At 36.1% G+C, this 19,364-nt stretch overlaps 2 protein-coding genes across 3 annotated transcripts in view; one reads left to right on the top strand and one right to left on the bottom strand.

Annotated features, from left to right (window-relative positions):
• Positions 1-19,364, top strand: part of LOC134847567 (casein kinase I-like) — a 584,249-nt gene that overhangs the window by 324,201 nt on the left and 240,684 nt on the right. The window lies entirely within an intron of this gene.
• On the bottom strand, positions 4,820-19,096 carry LOC134847565 (broad substrate specificity ATP-binding cassette transporter ABCG2-like). 2 transcript variants are annotated; one of them, XM_063864642.1, is made up of 4 exons: positions 18,903-19,096; positions 17,990-18,207; positions 17,468-17,727; positions 4,820-6,717 (listed from the first exon to the last, which is right to left on the bottom strand). In XM_063864642.1, the coding sequence occupies exons 1-4, from the start codon at positions 19,002-19,004 to the stop codon at positions 5,357-5,359; spliced, it is 1,941 nt and encodes a 646-aa protein (XP_063720712.1). In that variant the 5' UTR covers positions 19,005-19,096; the 3' UTR covers positions 4,820-5,356. The 2 variants fall into 2 exon arrangements, with proteins under 2 accessions (XP_063720712.1, XP_063720713.1); XM_063864643.1 differs by lacking the exon at positions 4,820-6,717 and adding an exon at positions 12,700-14,527.

The following is a 19,364-nucleotide window of genomic DNA, read 5'->3' on the forward strand; positions in this document are numbered from 1 at the left end:
GTCTAACAATGACAAAAGTGCTATGGCTACTTTAGAAAACATTTGGTGATGAACACTTTTAAGTAGCTTTGCTATGGAAAGATGCTTACCTACCAAATAATCGTTGGCTTGCAGAAAAACAGCCGATGGCTCTCAACAACATACTTGAAAACAACGATACTTTGACAGAAAAAAGCTACCAAACTGTCGAAAAAGACTTAAATAAAGGATATGTTGTTAAACTCAACTCAAGACTCGAAAATGCCGCTAAAATCTGGCATCTGCCTCATCGACTTCAGACAATTTCAAGGAAACCGGAGAAAATTCGCCAAGTATCCAATGCGTCTAAGGTTTGTCTTGGCCAGTCCTTGTACTCAAACCTTCTCACCGGGTCTGATCTTTAGAGCTACAGACTCCACTTGTTGCGTGCTGTGAAATATGTCGTTGTGCACTTGATTATGAAGACAAGCACCCATATTAGAAAAAAATGGTTCTACGAAACATATGGACGATCTATACATATCGAAATCGACGCCACAAGAAGGTCATAGGTCATCAGACTATGTCTGCTAATCAAAAATTCGAGAACTGGAACAATCAATCATTGTTAGAAATTAATAATTTGGCGTTAATTTTGGACTCGGGGACTGCGAACCAGAGCAGCAATATGTTTTTGATTTTCCATGCGATCCTATTACGGACACGTGTGTAATTGAAAAAATTTCAACCAAAAAGTAAACCACACAACGGAACTTTTGAAATTTGCGGCTTCAATCTTTGACCCTTTCGGACTTTTAGCAACTTTAAACTTTCGCCTGAGGAAAACTTTTCAGTTAGTTCCATAAGGGACGAAGTAATCGATTGCTCGTCAATTCTATATTTCATTGGAAGGAAAGCAAAATTCAAACAATGAAAATCGAAACGAATGGAAAAACGAGTGGCTCCACGTGCCCTGAAACCTCATTCACGGAGCACAAACAAAATCTAAGTATCTCTAGGAGTTTGCGCTCTCATCAGCGGTAGCTTTTCTCAGGATAACATAGAGGGACAACACCAAATTTCTGATTGGTAAAGCACGAGTCGCCCCAATAAAGCGTATGACGATACCTAACTTGGAGCTGCAAGCGGCTGTCTACGGAGCGCAAGTGGCTCATTTCATCGTAGAAGAGTAGGATTACGAAACATGCAACCAACATTTTTGGTCACACAGCACTAGTGTCTTGTACTGGCTGAGAACGCCGCAATTCGAAAAAAATGTGTTGCACACCGATGGCTGCAGTTTTCGACATCTGCAACCCCCACGACTAGAAATATGTTCCAACAAAACAAATTTAGGCTGATGACGGTACACGGGGTTATATTGTCGAACAAATGACCATTCAGTCACGCTGATTGCATGAAAAACAATTTCTTTGGAAGGACTAATCTAATTGGCAGCAACCAAATCTACTTCAGCTAAATCGAACCACAGTGCAGATGATGCCAGCTAACAGTTTTATTGTACAAATTGGTCATACGCTCAATCCTCTCAGGTTTAACAATTGGAATAGACTCATTTGTTTAGTTGCTTTCTGCTACTTGGCCGCTACTAGGAAAAACTGAATGAGCAAAATTTTGAGTCTACAAATTTTCTTAAGTGACGCACGCCAATTATGAGTCTACATAATTCCTAAGTGACCCGAGCCAATTATGACGCATTAGCAGTAAGTCAATTTGAAAAAAAAAATTACCAATTAACATGCCTAAATTTATAGAGCGGACGCATTTTAACTAGTATACGAAAAGGTTCATTAAAACATCCGAAGCCGCCCAGATTCGAACCCTCTTATTTTTTTGCGGGTCTCCTTCCATACTTCTACGCTACAGATCTATGATACCTTGAAGCTAAAGCGCTATTTATAATATAATAGTCTGTGTTAATCCTTAGCATTGGCTGTACTTAATAGCTGGTTATTGATCAAAAAAATGAACACTTTCAAAATGAACACTAATATTTGCCACTTAGATTGGAAAAAAAGAGTTCATACTATCACACCAGCTTTGCTTGCGTAAACAACATCAGAGTTGGTAATTTTACAAATTATAAAAACGTTTTTCAATCATAGATAAAATCAGAAGAAAAATGATGCCTTAGAAATCCAAGCTTTGGAAAAAAGGTCGAAAAAAATAATCAAACGATAGTCCAACGACTCAAAATTTCCCAAAATGAAATTTCAAGTTCGACACACGAAATTTCAAGTTTCAAGCTTTGATTGTGTAAAGAGAATGAAGTTGAATCACTCTACATTGGGGCCACCATGGAATATTTGCTGAAAATATTTGAATGGATTTCATAAAAAGCTGAATTTAATTGACCAAATCACTTGAACATAAGAAATGCAGTCGAAAAAATTCTACTGAGTCTTATTTGGTTTTGAAGCTCTCTTACCTCAAAAATTTGTAAGGATGAACACTTTTTTCATAAAACAAGCTCAATTAGAGAAAACTGGAGTAATTAGAAACTTTTTAATCCCGCAGGGTAATTTTTTTAAAACCACTTTTAACCTAAAAGTCACTCACGTTTTTCGCGACACTGCTGCTTTTTTAATTTAACAGCAAAATATGCCTTATTTGATGCTTGAAAACTCAAATTCTGTTCTACGTCATTCTACGTCCTCCGTGAAAACTGCTCATATATTGAATAGATGAAAAAAAAACAAGGAAAAGATAGCAACCAGCAATAGATGGGAGCATCCAACAACGCTTCTGATTTCAAAAACTGAACAATAAAAACATTTCACCTTGAAAGTTCTTTTAAAACTAAAATGGTCAAATATCCAAAACTACTGGTTTCAGATCTTGGTATTTTGGACTCTAAAACAGAACCATAAAAATGGCCGACAGCATACAACTAAGCTTGCCAATTTTAACGATTTATTTCATTGCCTAATAACTGAATTCATGAATGAGACTTGTTTAACTTAAAAATTTCTGAAAAATCTCGAAAGCTGCCGTATCTCATAAACTAAAAGAACTTTGTATTCATAATTGAAGGCCAAACTCGCAGCCCCAGAAGGAACCCTCACATCATCCCACTATTGGGTTGATAATTTGAAAATTGGTTAAATAACTACTGAAATCAACCGGGAAAATCCAGAAAAAAATTAAACCATTGCAATATGCGATATAGCTTAAACGCGAATTTTTTTTAAACAGCAAAAACAATACGTTGAAAAAACTTAAACATGGTGAGACATTGAAGCCCGCATTTAAATATACAATAGATTTAAAAGAGAAGAATATGGTGTAATTAAGAACTGCATAGACTGTTTCATCAAGATCAATTAACAAAATGGAACTGGCAATTGAAATTAGTCTATACCCAGTTTTCAGGCCAACTATGGTCTGAATGGCCAAAAAATAGACCAATTTTTGACAATTTTTTCGAATCTGAATCTCTACCAATAAGGCTTCAGTACTACGCGTGACCTCTACGAGCTTTCTTTCAGGTGGTCTAAGTCGTCTCAAAAAACATCCTACGCCATGCTTCCTTCCCACTTCGTGAAGTGCTGGTAATGATAACAATTAACTACCTTATTAGATTCTCGTGGTTTAATTTAACTCATAGGCGAAGCTGCACTTCGCAAATATAGGCAGAATTAAGCATAAGGTAGCTTCGAAAACGCAAAAAATTCCGAAAAAAAACATGCTATCAATAACCCCCACCCATTATTTTCGTACCCCCATAGCTCTGCTTTAAATGATGACACCTGCAATAGTTTTTTTTTACAGTTTTAAGACCAGACCAGGCCATCAGTATCTTTCAGACGGTACAAAAAAATTTACATTTGCTTGAAGCAATATTCCCATTACCGATCATAATTAAGCGCTAGTTATTATGCATATACTGCATTAAAAGTGAACAGAGAAATTGAACACTTTTATGAGCACTGAAAATAGTTATTTAGGTTGGAAAAAAATGACCTCGTATTTTAACACCAGCGTTATTTAGTTTAAACAGGCTAAGAACCCCTTGCATTTTGCGTAACTACCAAAACGACACAGAGAAACTAGACAAGTTTTTAAGAGATATTTCAAACAGAAAAATGTGCCTAATGTTTAGCTATGGCAAAAGAGCTTCAAATAAAGGGAAATTAACGAACAAAAAGACACTCAAAAGAAAGAAGAAATCCCGGACCATTAAAAAAATGATTAAAAGACCTGATTAAGTTAGACGTAGATCAATCCCTCGTTTCAATAACACACGTTGATAAAAGCTATTTCATAATGTTCAAAAATATTGAAAATGGCCAAAAAGATTTGGAATTATTTTCGAAATGGATGATTGGCAAACACAGATAAGACTTCATATATATTCATTATCTTATAAGTTGCTCCAATAAAAAAGCGAACAATGGGCACTTTTTATCAAGGCGCTAAACAGACCAAAGAATTCTCAACTACTAGTACTTGCAGGTTATTTAGAGAACAGCATTCCGCTACAATTTCAAATATTCTTGAAATCTTTCACTATTCTATGGCTAAAATCGAGCTAAAAGTTATGGATAAATGTAATTTTGAATTCAGTAAATTATGAGTTCAGTAAAATTTGAAATTAAATTAAACATTCAGATTCAGTAAGGACGAAACAGATAACAGCAAATTTGCATTCTAGGTCAAAGTTTTCAAAATCGAATGCGGAAAATAAAAAAACAGGCTGATTATAAAAAAAATGAAAAATATAACATATGTCATTTTTGTCTGTCAGCAGCTTTTTGAGCGGATCTATTTAAAAATCCCCCGACCTCTATGGTACCTATTATCGAAATCCCCTACAAAGGATGAATTTTACAGAGGCATATGCGGAATTCGCTCCTAGTAACCAGCCTATGTCGCCTCTTTTTTTTTACCAGGGGTTGGTACTTAAATAGATCTTGTTTCACCTGCTGTTAATTTAGTTTTATTTTAATACATCCAAAACAAAAGTAATTCATAATAGTAATTTAAGAATCCATAGTATCAGTAGGAAGAATTGTATAACAGCGAAATGGGAAAACTTTAAATAAAGCTATGCTATAAATACGAAAGCGTAAATTGGCTCCTTGCCGAATTTTAGCGAGCTGCAATGTACTTTATAATAAATTTTGACAACCTGTGTCATTATTGGATTAGGACAAAAAATGTTTGCTTTCGACCAAACGCGCTCGCATTTTTCAAATTAAATTTTTGTTTCATCTTGACCTGCAAAATTAGATTGAGGATCGGAATGAAAAAGTACAGCGAAAGATCTTAAAAAGATACTAACTAATTTAACGAATATAACTAAGTTTTATACTGTATTTATACTGTATTATACTGTAATTTAACTAAGTTTTATATTGTCTCATTCAGGTTTTTTTTACTTTCGTTTCTGCATCGTTCTAAGAACAATGTAAGTAATCGAGAAGAAAAATGCCGTAAAGATGATCAGGAAAGCGCAGTTCATCCATCGCTCTGTAACCTCAGATCCAATCCCTTGTTTGTCTAGCAACTCCTCGCCACTTTGACACACGAACTTCTCCGTTCGATTCCCTCCGGCGCCCATGAATGTCATCTCCCCACAGAAATTCAAATCTGTGATCTGGGCCGAAGCGTGGGCTGCCAAGCAATATCTCGGAATACTGACGTACTTCAACGCCTGCAAAATCTCGGGCATACTCGTGACATTTAGAATCAAGCCAGCGAATAACACCATGATGATGTAGCTGACAGACACCAATGCCTGTGCCACAGCGAAAACTCCGGTTAGGACACTGAAGAAAAACGCCAGAGAGCAAGCTGCCATGGTTGTGGTCATATTGACGAACAGGAAAAAGACAAAGTATCCCAGGTCAGCTTTTAGTCCAAGCATGATGTAGAAAATCGTCGAAAACAGCACAGTCGGGATTGCTCTCAGGGGCAAAAGGTCACAAACGACTTTCGATACAAAGTATGACGATACTCTGTAGAACCCATTCGCGGATTCGTGAAGGAATAGGCTTCTGCCGTTAACGAACACTTCAAGTGCCGCCATGTTTCCAAACATCATTTGCAACGTCGCGAAGAACAACGCTCCAAAAACGTTTTGGAATCCGTTCAGATCCGTAGTCCAGTCTATATACAATGTCCCAACTAAGAGGGAAAGTATAATCATCATAACTGAAGGAGCTATTGAGGTTTGAGGATTCCTGAGTAAGTTCTTTAATGACCTTATCGAGAGGTAGACAAACTGTGCGAACCAATTGGTCGCGTAACCTAAATCATCATGATCTCCAGGCATGTCAGCGCTGTTTGATGCGTTCAAACTTATCGTCTTGCAGTCCGCTTGTATTTTCTGGTATTCCACAGACTCCGAGAAAAAATGTGGAAGGTTTTTCTTTTCCGATTTCCCATTCATTGGTATCTTTTCTTCAACTTCCTTTTCACGAACTTGGTCCTCATTCATTTCTGATGAATCACTGTTTTCGAGGATAATATCCAGAAAAAAGTCTGCTGGGTTGTTGTATGTTTCACAGACCAGATTATGTCTGGCGAAATAGTCGACTGCTTGGCTGGCTGGCCCATGGAACACAGTCTGTCCGTGAGAGGATAACAGGTGCAGTCGGTCGAACAGTCGGAAGATCGAATATCTCGGCTGGTGGATGCTGAACACGATTGTCCTGTTTCCTTGAACAGTCAGATCCCGCAGTAGATTCATCACACTATGCGAAGTACTCGCATCCAGCCCTGTTGTCGGCTCATCTGAAGCAAAAAAAAGTAATACCAGGGGAACAACAGGTTTTAAAAAGACCGGTTCTAGCAGACTCAAAAAATAACGCTAAAATCAAACGCGGCACTGGCAAGAAAGGACCGCTTGCTCCGTTGCGCTTACATTCGGCACAAAAAGAATAGTTCGCGTAAATCAGTGTTTGCCGCTAAACTAGTTAAATTTGTCGACCAATCGTGAGATAATTGTCTTAATTAGGAAAACTCAACCCCAGGCAGCGTTTTTTTTTAATTTGGCAGTCTTTATCGGCACTTAATCCAGCATCTCGGAACACCAAAGATTTAAATCGTTAGCCGATAATCCAGAAGTCTAGTTACAGCTCTTCCTCTCACACTATCTTGATGACAGGGGATCGAGTACTCGAACTGATGAGCTCGAAACGAACGCCTTAGCATTTAGTAATGTTCCTCTTATTCAATTAAATTGAGATCAATTTTTTTATTTTAACTCTGCATAATCACAGAATCTGCTATAACATGACGCCTCGAATTAAGAGCGTAATTTTGGTTCATTACATCGGTTGAAACCTAAAAATTGCCCTTTATTTGTACCGTGATTGTAGTTTCAAACCAAAGGCTTCCATATTGGAGCACACATTTTTCCATTCAACCAATGGCGCGTCTTTCCTCAAGCTTTTACCCATGCTTCATTAAAAAAAATAAAAGTGAGCACTTTTCAATTGAAAAAAAAACAACCTCGGGAAAATTTCATTAATTACACTCGTTTTCTCAAGCCGTAATTAAAACGTTCGTTTTTTATCGTACCAAACTTTCGATTGTTTTCAAAAAACGATCTTATAAAACTTCATTTATTTTGATCGTTTAAATCTCGGGGAAAAACCCTGTCAGGACTATTCTGTAACTTTATAAATAAATCAATAAAATCAGATTGCCTACGAGATTTTGCACTAAATCACTAATTTGCACTAAATTGAACATCGTTTTGATACTAACCCAAAAAAAGAACAGGTGGTTTAGTGACCAGCTCAATTCCTATGTTGCACCTCTTCCTCTCTCCCCCAGAGACGCCCTTGATCAACTCAGTGCCCACTTTAGTGTTTTCACACTTCTCCAGTCCCAGCTCTTTGATCAGCTCATCCACCCAGTCCGCCTTCTGTTTAGAGGTCAAGTTGCCTCTCATTCTCAAATTGGCAGCGAATTCTAAGTTTTCCTTCACTGTCAGAGTACCCATCACTACGTCATCTTGCACTACATAGCTAAAAAACCTAACTAGTTATGAATAAATTCAACAGAAAAAATGACATTGAAAGTTGCAAAACTTTGAACGCTAATCTTTTTGGTCACGCAAGAGTTTTCGATTGCCAAAACAAATTTTTCGATGCTCACAATAATTCTTTCGACGTATTGAGTAAATCCTTTGTTTGTGTAAAATAGTATTTCGAGTTCAAAAATATTTGCAACTTTCGGAAAAGAATCCAGTCACCTAAATGAAAACAGCTAATTTTGACTAAACAAGTGTACAACTTTATTCATCAAAACAAGCACAAAGATTTTATGAAAACGAGCAGTTTGTCTTAGATGTTAAAAAGCTGAAAACAGTTATTTAATATTAATAAAGATGACATTATTTCTTACCATGCACCCTAGCTAGGAAAAGAAAAAAGTTAATGCAAACTTCGCTTCGGTATTAATATCACACGTGCATTTAACGTGCATGTATCGTGCATTAAAATGACAACTCGCTAAAATACTCGAAACACAATTAAATGGTAAAAATTTTGTGACATGTAAGAAAAAAACTTCCAAATGAAATGCTCAAATTTAGATTCTATTTCGTAAGCCTGCCGTAATTTCTCATGTGCTCTTCTACGTAAAATTGATTTTATAAGTATTTGCACTAAAATTAAAAACAGCAGAAACAATCAACTCCGCGACAAAAAACTTCGCGACAAACCCATAAAAATACCTTGTATTAATTATTTTGTCAATGTGAAGAGACTAACCCAGAAATCAGTTTGAAATTTTTAGGCACCGGTCTTCCGTTTAAAAGGACCTCTCCTTCCAGTCCTTTTGAATCTTTCCTTTTGGCCAGTAAGTCCAGCAAACTAGTCTTCCCGCCTCCAGTTGGTCCCATAATTGCATTCAGGCCAGGTTCAAAAATCCCGCTCACATCTCTCAAGATTCTTTTGTCCACTTTTTTGAAAGGTCTCCCGACTTTCACCGAGTATTTCAGGTTATGGAACGAAAGAGTGTTTGTTGTTCCTGTTGTGATGGTTTCGCCATTTGTGAATTTTTCTTTGTCAATTTCACTTGTAGCCGACACACCTTTTATTTCTACTTGAACGTCCACCGATGCCATGTAAATCTGAAAATAGCGAGAGTTGTAAGGATCTAGCTTCAACCAAGATGGTTATCAGATGTTTAGACATTTCTCACATGGTTGAAGAATGATTAAAACATCAAACAAAATCGCGGAGGTTGATCTATACTAAAAGAAGAAGAATGCACTTTCCATATAAAGTTTTTTTCTGTATTGCAGCAAGTAAGATACAAACAGTAACAAAAAGCAAGAAATGCTAGTGCTTTGGCTGCATTTTTATTTTCCTGATATCGCTGTTTCCAATCAAATAAGTTGACAGGAAATAGAGAAATTTAGCAACGGAAATAACTGTTAGTTTTGTCAAAAAATTGAACTTGGTTTGTTTTTACCAAGACAAATCGACTTCCTTTGTATTTGTTGAGATTCGCGAGAGTTAACAAACGATAAAATAAGAAAGTTCGTTACAGTTGCGATAGTAGCAAGTCTTTCAATCATGAAGCTAGAATTTTCTTCCTGTTAAGAATTGTTTACCGAAGCAGCTCGGCTTCAGAGCAATGCAGCTTTGAATTGGTGGAGTTCTGCTGCTGTGTATTAATTTGTCCATTGTCATCTCAAACAATTAAAAATGACACATTTGATAATAGTTATTTTTTGCGTTAACTTCTTGGGGAGATACGTAGAGAAAGTAGATTTGGAGATACGATTTTAACGCAATGCAACAATCTGCCACCAGCTACCATTAACTACAGATGAATAATAAAAGTAATTCAAAATGAGACAATTCACCGCAGAGCAATTTTACAGGGGCCTAGGAAATTAGATGAAAAGCAATTAGATGTGACCAACAAAAACGAATTTAGACTTCGATGCAAAATTAAAAATATGGGAAATTAGACGTAATTGTATTGTTCGAGTCTGAAATTTGTTAACTGACTACAATTAACTTTCTTCCGAGCTTTCTTAAATGCAAATCAACTTTTAACAGGCCGCAATTTTCACATGCCGCAATTGTATAATTTATGCACTTCAAATTTTTTTATAATATTGAGCTTAACGTCTGATAAATCAATTGTGATAAATATTTTGATCATATACTACTTTTGTAATTATGAAAACTTGTTTTAAGCAATAAGTTTTGTTAGCCCGTTGTTTTCCGTCTAAAATCCTAGTTTGGCAAAAACAATTTAACGTCTAAATTCCGTTTTAATGGATCCGTCTAATTTGCTTATCGTCTAAATTCCTAGCCCCAATTTAACATATATCAAAAATTAATTTGAAGTAAATTGATTTGGCAATGCACAGCAATCAAACGGCTGGTTACATAGCAAAAAATAGACAAGTTATAAAGTAGATACGTCATAAAGTAGACAACTACTATATTAACCTATCACAATCGAGAACAAAAAGCAAACTTAGAAAAAAAATAATTACTCATTATTCACTTCCTGGGTTTGCTTTGTGTTCTCAATTCTGATTGGTTGATTTAGTATTTGTCTACTTTTTGACCCGGTATGAAATAAAGTTTGTCTTTTTTGACCGCACTCCCAAACGGCTTTATGCTTTATTAATTGTTTTACGGTACAACTAAGTAATGTCTCCTTATAAAATTGCCAAGCAACGAATTATCGGAGTGCAGTCTATATTTAGACAAACGCGTATTCATACACGTCAGTAAGCAGACAAATACTATATAAACCAATCAGCATCGAGACAAGGAACAAATTCATAATTAATAATTATTTATTCCTTAAATTTGTTTTCTCATCTCGATTCTGATTGGTTAATATAGTATTTGTCTGCTTACTGACGAGTATGAATATGCGGTTGTCTAAACATTGCTATGAACCGAAATATCGCTTGCTATAAGTGAAACGAAATATCACTTGCTATAATTGCGACGAATTGTCGCTATGCCAATTTCTGTTTCACGGTTTTGATCGACAATGTGATCAGAAAATTTATAAACGCGTAAAAAGTAAGTAAACTAGGCAGAACCGACCAAAGTTGTTATCAAAAGTATAACAAAAAAATAGAAATGGTTTTTTCCACAATTTTTTCAATTTTTTTGTCAGAGAAATGCCATATAAAGTTTTCAAAACTAGATTTCGTTTGGAAAATTAAGTTTTTTAGCCTAATTGAACAACTTAACAAGTTGCCATCTTTTTATTTGCACGCTTAATTCGGTCGAAACGAGACGAAAAATCAAAAAATTCAAACCGGTTTTTCTCGACACTGGGAAAATTTGTTTCAGATTTTTTATAGTCGTCCGAATCACGACTGAAAAGGCTTTGGCATACAGAGAAGCGAAGCTTCGCAAACAATTGCAAGAAAACGACAAAAAGCAGCTCTGTAAAGTTCAATAATATAAATTAGAAATAAGCCTCGACTTAGCAAAAATTCAGTTACTTCTGAGATTTGAACCTGAAACCTAGAGATTAAGAGTCTCACACTCTAACCACCAGCCAAGGAAGCTTAACACACGCCAAACACCAGCCACAAGAAAAGCCGAGAACAGATGCTGTGCAATTTCCAATACTAAAGTGATATTTCCAAATAAGTGAACCCTGTTAATGAACACTTTTATTTGCGAGTTAGGTAAGAAAAAAAGAAGGCTAGTAATAACACACTAAGCTGATCGCAAGTGTAAATATATCACTCGACCTATTCTGATGATTTTTTGTGCAACCTGATTTTGCGCGGAAAACAGAAAATGAAAAAAACTATAACACCCGAATGCAAAATTCCTCCCCATTTTTCAAATGGTCGGAACAATGAAACTTTTGCAATGAGCAGGAATCGAATCACTTGCTTCAAGATTTTGAGCCTCAGGTCCTAGCATCTGCGACATGGTCACTGCTTGAAAATGCAAACACGAACCAATTAATACAATAGGACAGATGCTTTTGAACTGCCATTGAATTGAGTCACCAAATGCGCTCTTTTTGAATAACTTGCTTGTTTAAAAATGTTTTAAGACTTAATTTTCAACATTTTCATCAAATGTTTCATGCATGGAATTGCTTGAAAATAACTTTCAGTTCGTATAGTTTATTTAAATGAATTTCAATAATGAGCTTTGGCACATAATTATGGAAAACTTGGCATGACGGTAATCAGATTTAAACAGCTAATTTAAACAGTTAATAAACATCACTGTTTTTTGAGTGTCAAAAATGGTTCAACAAAGACACAAAAAGGTTGAGTTTGAACGCATTAGTTATTAAGCGCAAATTTTGTACAAAGCAATTGTCTTTGGTTAATTAAAGACTCTTCAAAAACTCAAATTTGTTTAGAGATGATCCAAGTAGCCAAAAATGTGCCATGTCATTCATTCAGAGATCTAATTCTTGAACATCTAATTCGGTAAAGCTCATCAATTATGATCGCCATGCTTTTTTTGCAATCAGAGAGACGAATGCTAGAAGAGAAGTACCATTAGAAAACTTTCATGGCCTAAAATCGACATGAAGGGAAGCTAGACAAACTGGAGTGCTAGTGTTCTACTACAAATCTCATTGACAAAATTGCAAAGAAAGTTCGTTTGCATAAAAAAAAATATCCAATGTTTTGTCACTGTGGGAGCAATTAATGAAAGTAAATTTCTGGGCACGTAATTTTTTTTTCTATTGAGAAGTATTTACCTTACTTGGTCCATTCGAAATAATTTGTGCTCTCAATGTGTAAAAAACCACCGGAATCTCATTTGTACAAAAAAAATCAGAGAGTCTACAGGTGATCACAATTTGCATGAAAATGCACTAATTAAAAAGGATACACAAGTCTCCGGGCAATATTACACCAAGTTTTAGTCGAGGTGCTCCTTTTAAAAAACAACGTTCCAAAAGATGAAATTTTCCTACCATGCGATCAAAACCTCAGCTACAAACAACGATTTTCTCGCTTTATCGCAACCACCGAAACAGTCAATTTTCTAATTATTTAAATAAATTCAAATTTAATTTAAGGAATCAATCAAATCAACCATTTAAAATAAAATATATAGGATTTCTTTAACCCATTTCTCTTAATTCTAATAACAATTTACTATTTAAAAACAAACTTCTTCTTATTTCACCTTAGATCTAAGCAAGCTAATTACACTACAAAAAAAAACATTTCGGCAGCTCTTCGACGATTTGTTTCTTTTCGACGCAATTTACTTATTTTTTCGCACCATTCTGAGTGACAAATAGGCTAAAGTGAAAAAAGTAACAGTGTAAATCAAAAGAAAACCAACATTCAGCCACTGACTTGCTGTATCATAGTTAATATCCTGTAGTCTAAGGAGCTCCTTTCCTGGCTCACAGAAGTAATCCTCGTGAGCGGTTCCGTTCCGGATAATAGTTCTGTACCCACAGAACTCCAAGTCTGAAATTTGAGCTCCAGCATGTGCAACTAAACAGAATCTAGAGATGCTTGTATACTGAAGCCAACTTAAGGCGACCGGCATGCTTGAAACGTTCAGAATAAGCCCTGAAAACAGCATCATAATGACAAAAATTACCGCCAACAATGCATTAGCTACTGTGGAAGAACCCGACGCTACGCTTATGAAAAATGCCAACGAACAAGCGCTCATAGTTGTAACAATGTTCGTCAAATGAAAAAACGCGAAGAGTTTCAAGTTAAATTTCAGACCAATAATCCAATAGAAAATGGTTCCGAATACCAAACTAGGAACCGTGCGTAAGGGCAATAAGTCACAAAACACTGTAGCAACAAAGTAGGCCGAGACTCGGTAAAAACCATTAGCCGATTCATGCAGAAATATGTTCCGTCCAGTAATAAAAGCTTGGATCGCAGGAACGTTTCCAAAAAGCATTTGGATCGAAACAAAGAAAAGAGCCCCGAACAAGTTTTGGAACCCATTCAAATCAGTCGCCACGTCCAAGTATAGAGAACCCACAACCAAAGCAAGGATAGCCATGGAGGCCGAAGGTACGATCGAACGTTGTTTTTCACGGAGCAAGTTTCTGATTGATCGTTGTGAGAGGTAGAAAAATTGGCTAAACCAATTAATCGGGTATCCCAACGATCTACAGTTGTCACTAATAGTTCTATGATCTAAGATCTCAAAGCAAACTTTTTTCATCAATCGATTCTCGGGCGATGTTTTAAACAAAGCTGGCAAATCGATTTGCGCTGCTTTCCCATTACTGTTGCATGTCTCTATGATTGGAACTACTGAATCGCTCAGGTTTATCTTCAGATCTGATGATTCTGAATTCTGTGTTATGACATCCAGAAAAAAGTCTGCTGGGTTGTTGTATGTTTCACAGACCAGATTATGTCTGGCGAAATAGTCGACTGCTTGGCTGGCTGGCCCATGGAACACAGTCTGTCCGTGAGAGGATAACAGGTGCAGTCGGTCGAACAGTCGGAAGATCGAATATCTCGGCTGGTGGATGCTGAACACGATTGTCCTGTTTCCTTGAACAGTCAGATCCCGCAGTAGATTCATCACACTATGCGAAGTACTCGCATCCAGTCCTGTTGTCGGCTCATCTGAAGCACAAAAAATTAACCCGGAAGCTATGATTAACTTCTCGAAGCAAAAATTCCCAAAAATTGTAAAAATGCAACAAACTGCAAAAAATAGCAAAAAAAATCAATCAAAAAACATTCAGTAGATTGCGGAACTGAAATTCCAGCGATCCAGATTAAAAATCAACTGCGTTGACAACTGTGGCATAGGACCCGTGTCTGCCAAAAAGATGCAAGCGACATTGAATGCTCTGTAGATTACCACAGGCTAGTTAAGATCAAATCTGTTTGAGTTGCATCAAAAAAGTGGGCTCCTATTACTCCACAAACATTGCTTGGGTAAATTAAACACCACATGTCTGAAACTCTGATATCAATCTTTATTCAAGCATTTGTTAACAGGTCCAACATATTTGCCAAAAAATGGTCTTAAAAGGACTTCTAATTTTTGACTGACGCAAGCCACTAACAAAACAGAAACAGATGCTAATAAATTGCCAAGCAGCAAAAGTGTCACAAATTTAAAACATAACCAACTACACTAAATTTGCATGTAATGAATAGGAAATTATAAAGCTTAATCGTGTATAAAAATTTCGCAAAAAATATTGAGTTGAAAAATTTTATGTAAACTTTATTACTACTAATGTATGGAACAATTTTTTTTTCGGTTTGATTTGATAATTAAAATGCATCAGCTGTTTTAACCTATTACCAATCGAATGCCAAAGCAAATGTTATGAAACTGCCAATGCAGCCTGCTTCAAAATTGCTACCAAAAGTAGCTCTGATAATTGCGACCTAGGTTGGAAAAACAAAAATTCCTGGTAGTATTACACAACGCTCCGCTTGCGTAATGAGTCAAATTAAAAACTTCATGACAATTTCCGAACAATCATTATACATAGAGGCTTAGCGGAGATTCGCATCATTTGCTATACAGAAAGAAGCCATAATTATATATTTCACATATTGAGCCGAAAAGCATTTGAGCCGAACAAAAAATCTTTTATTTAAAAACATAGCCAATCGAAGATTGGAAAAGAGTAATGAACGCAAGTAAACATAATAAAAACACTGACTTTGTTGAAACAACCTCAACTTTCGAATTTCAAAGAAAAAAATAGATGCCCTTTAAGCTCTTTGAATTTCTAGAACAATTTATGACTGGCACTTTTTTGATAACATAAACGCAACTTGAGAAAACTGGAACAATAGGTAAAGTTTTTATTCCGCTGGAAAATCTTAAAAATAAATTCCACTTTCGAAACTGGAAATCGTTTACGTTTTTTGCGCAATTTCCACGTTCGTATTTGAAGAGTACTATTTACGTCACTTTCAGCAGATGGATTTCAATTGAACTCAAAAAATGTATTATACCTTAGTGCATCAATATTTTAAGACTTTTTCCTGAAAAAAAAACAAAAAAAAAAATCAGCAAGACCTATATAAAAGTCTTCGTTATGTTCATTGCTCTTAAACACTATGAGCATAACGAAATTAAAATGGCTTTACATCACTCTAAATCACGTAAGTTAAATAACAAAATATTAGCCGAAAAGAAAAGAATTAATCCGACGAAAAATTAAGCGTGCAACTAAAAATTTGCGGAAAACTATAACAATTTGCGGGCAAATAACAACAACAGCAAAAGGAAAATCGAGGAAAATGATGACTCCGAAATTTTGCATGCACTTGCTACTGTTAAAATTAGCACTTTTTACTGAATGGCAACTACGTCGACATAATACTTTAGGTTTACGTGCATTAAGCTGAAAAACTGGCATTTTCAAACCCTACAAGATTTTTAAGCCACGCATGGAGTATAAGTATCTATTCATATACAGATTTTTGAAAGAAGTAACGCCAAAAAAGAAACAAGTTTCTCTTAAATAAGTTGTTAAAAGGAAAAATTGAGTACCTAATTTCATAACACTTGCTAATCGCATGTGTGTAGTTTGGCACAAAAGCAAAGCGGAGCTTCGCAGCATTTGCGATACAACAAAAACATAGCTATGTGAATTATCAGAGAAAAAACATTACGGAAACATTACGAAAAAATATTACGGAAACCTATGTGAACTATCAGAGAAAAAATATTACGGAAACCACTAAAGTGAAAAAATTGTCTTCCAAACAGATAGCTGAAAAATTTCAACCTTCAAAGTACAAAATATATGGCCTTAAAACTCTTTGAATTTCAATAACATTTTATAATTGACACTTTGTTAATACAATCAACTCAATTTGAGAAAATTGGATCAATAAGTAAAAATTTTACTCCTTTCAGTTCAATTTCCGAGCAACAACTAAGCCGACAATACTTGGGCAGACGCCGGTTCAGCCATAAACAATATAGTGTCCTGGAAAATTATTACGCCTCATTCCTATTGACTGAACCACACAAAAGCATAAATATCTACTTTTAACTTCAAGCGACACAAAAATGAGGGAAATAAGTTGATATAGCATACGCCGAACCCAATGAAGCTGAAAAAAATATAGAAACCTTAATTAACAACATCAGAATTCGTAAACTTACAAATTACAAAAACTTCTTTCAATCATAGATGAAATCAGAAGAAAAATGATGCCTTGAAAATCCATGCATTGGAAAATAATTTACAAAAATAGTCAAACGAGGCCAACGACTCGAAATTTCCCAAAATGAATTTTCAAGTTCTTTACAATGAAGATTACCAAGACCGGGCCGACACCTGAAGCATAAACCATCTTGATGTTGAAAGATTTTGTAGGGTCAATTTCTAACCGATTTGTATAAATTAATTATTAAGGGAAAAATCTGTTTCCCATTTGCAAGTACACTTGCTCTCATAAGGAAATAAATCACATTGTTGATTAAACCTTTATAAAATGTTTGATTTCTCTTAGTTGGTTCGCATTTTCAGTACCTCTGATATGTTTTGTATATTTTAGCAATTCATAAGCTTCCAGCCTTACCAAGAAAAAGAACTTGTGGCTTAGTGACCAGTTCTATGCCGATGTTACATCGCTTCTTCTCTCCGCCTGATACGCCCTGGATCATCACGGTACCCACTTTAGTGTGCTGGCACTTATCCAGGCCCAAGTCTTGGATGATTTCATTAACTCTCTCCAATTTTTCCTCCTTGGAGCAATTTCGTAGCCTCATGTTAGCCGCAAACTGCAGATTTTCTCTAACAGTGAGGGTACCCATTATGATGTCATCTTGTGTCACATACCTATAAAAGGCAAAAATATATAGTGACTTTCTAGTCTAGACCAACTTTTTTTGATTTCATGAACATAGTTTTACATTCATTCATACATATATGTAATGGGCAATTTTCTTGAGGAAGAGCGGAAAGGAAGGCACTAGTCAGAAATCTAAAAAATTGGCATTCCTATATTCTCTCCTGGAGCAGAGTGTAAATATTTCAATTCAATATCAATTTCACACTATCTAAAAAACAAAAACTTCAGCTTAAAAATCCAAGAACTGACCCCGAAATCAGTTTGAAATCACTCGGCAACGTCTTTCCGTTAAACAGAATGTCCCCTTGCAGTCCTTCTGATTCCCGCCTGCCCGCCAGTAAATCCAGAAGACTGGTCTTTCCTCCACCTGTAGGGCCCATGATTGCATTTAGACCCGGCTCAAAGACTCCGCTGACATCTCGCAGAATCACATTTGCAATCTTTCTGCAACAATTTCCCACTTGCACCTAAAGTATCCTGTTTTCAAAAACGCTCACAGTCTGGATAGCTTCTCGTGGAATGCAACTCTGGCTAGAGTTTCAGATTTTAAAAAAAATCACAATAATTCTGTATCAGGCTGATAAAAATAGATGCAATTTTGAGAAACTTATTTCATTTCTGATATATATTTACTTTTTAATTTCCACAGCCAATGTAAAACAGGGGCGGATTTAGGGAGGGGGGCGAACGCCTCCCCTCCCCTCCCCTCCCCTCAGGGATTCGACCCCCTGCCGACCCAAAGGTTCCCCCCTTTGGTACTTTTTAAGAAATCCATTTTTGGCCAACCGACCCTGAAAATTTTCTAAAGGCGCCTTTGGCGCCAATATATACTAACTTTGAGGGGGAGCACGCGCCGATAAAACGCAATTTTTTGTCAAAATTTTCCAAAAATGCCCAAAAACGCCTTTTTGGCCTGTTTTTTGAAAATTTTGCCTGCAAGCACACCCGTCTTTTTAGTGCTTTAGGAGAGCTCGGAAAATCAATTTTGTCGACCTAAAAAAAAGGTCGTCAAAATTTTCATTTTTTAAAAAATCCGCCCCCCTCGAGAAAATCCTAGATCCGCCCCTGTAAAATATGGAAAACTTGTGAAAATAGATCGTCAAACTGAAAGATGATCTGATTTAAAACACCTAGTTGTGAACAGAATAGAAAAAATACTCACTTTGTAGCCGACTTCATGAAAAGACAGTGTCGCTGCTGCTCCCGTGATTTTATCGGCTTTAGCAGCATCCTCGCTTCTATTATTCAGCTGTGACATTTTCATACAATTTTAATCTCCATTCGTAGATCAAAAACTGTATCTTCACGCCACAAAGTAACAAATGAAGTCCAGTGAAATATATCATCGTTATCTAAAATTCAATGGCTACATATGCTCGAAGTTTTGTGGCGCCAAAAAAGCCAAAATGTCAACAAACCGAAACGTCATTACAGGCTTCAAACATCTCAACTCAACAGTACTATATGTTTCATCGTGTCATTTCATTTAATTCTAACATAACCACAAATGATCAGGTCACTTACCTGTTAAATATCAAAACGAGCAGTTTTCTAAGACTCGATCAAGTCACTAAAACTGATACAAAACTTTCGCAACTATCTCCAATTTTTGAATAGATAACGC

Source organism: Symsagittifera roscoffensis, chromosome 6, assembly GCF_963678635.1.
Source record: "Symsagittifera roscoffensis chromosome 6, txSymRosc1.1, whole genome shotgun sequence".
Taxonomy (NCBI): Eukaryota; Metazoa; Xenacoelomorpha; order Acoela; family Convolutidae; genus Symsagittifera; species Symsagittifera roscoffensis.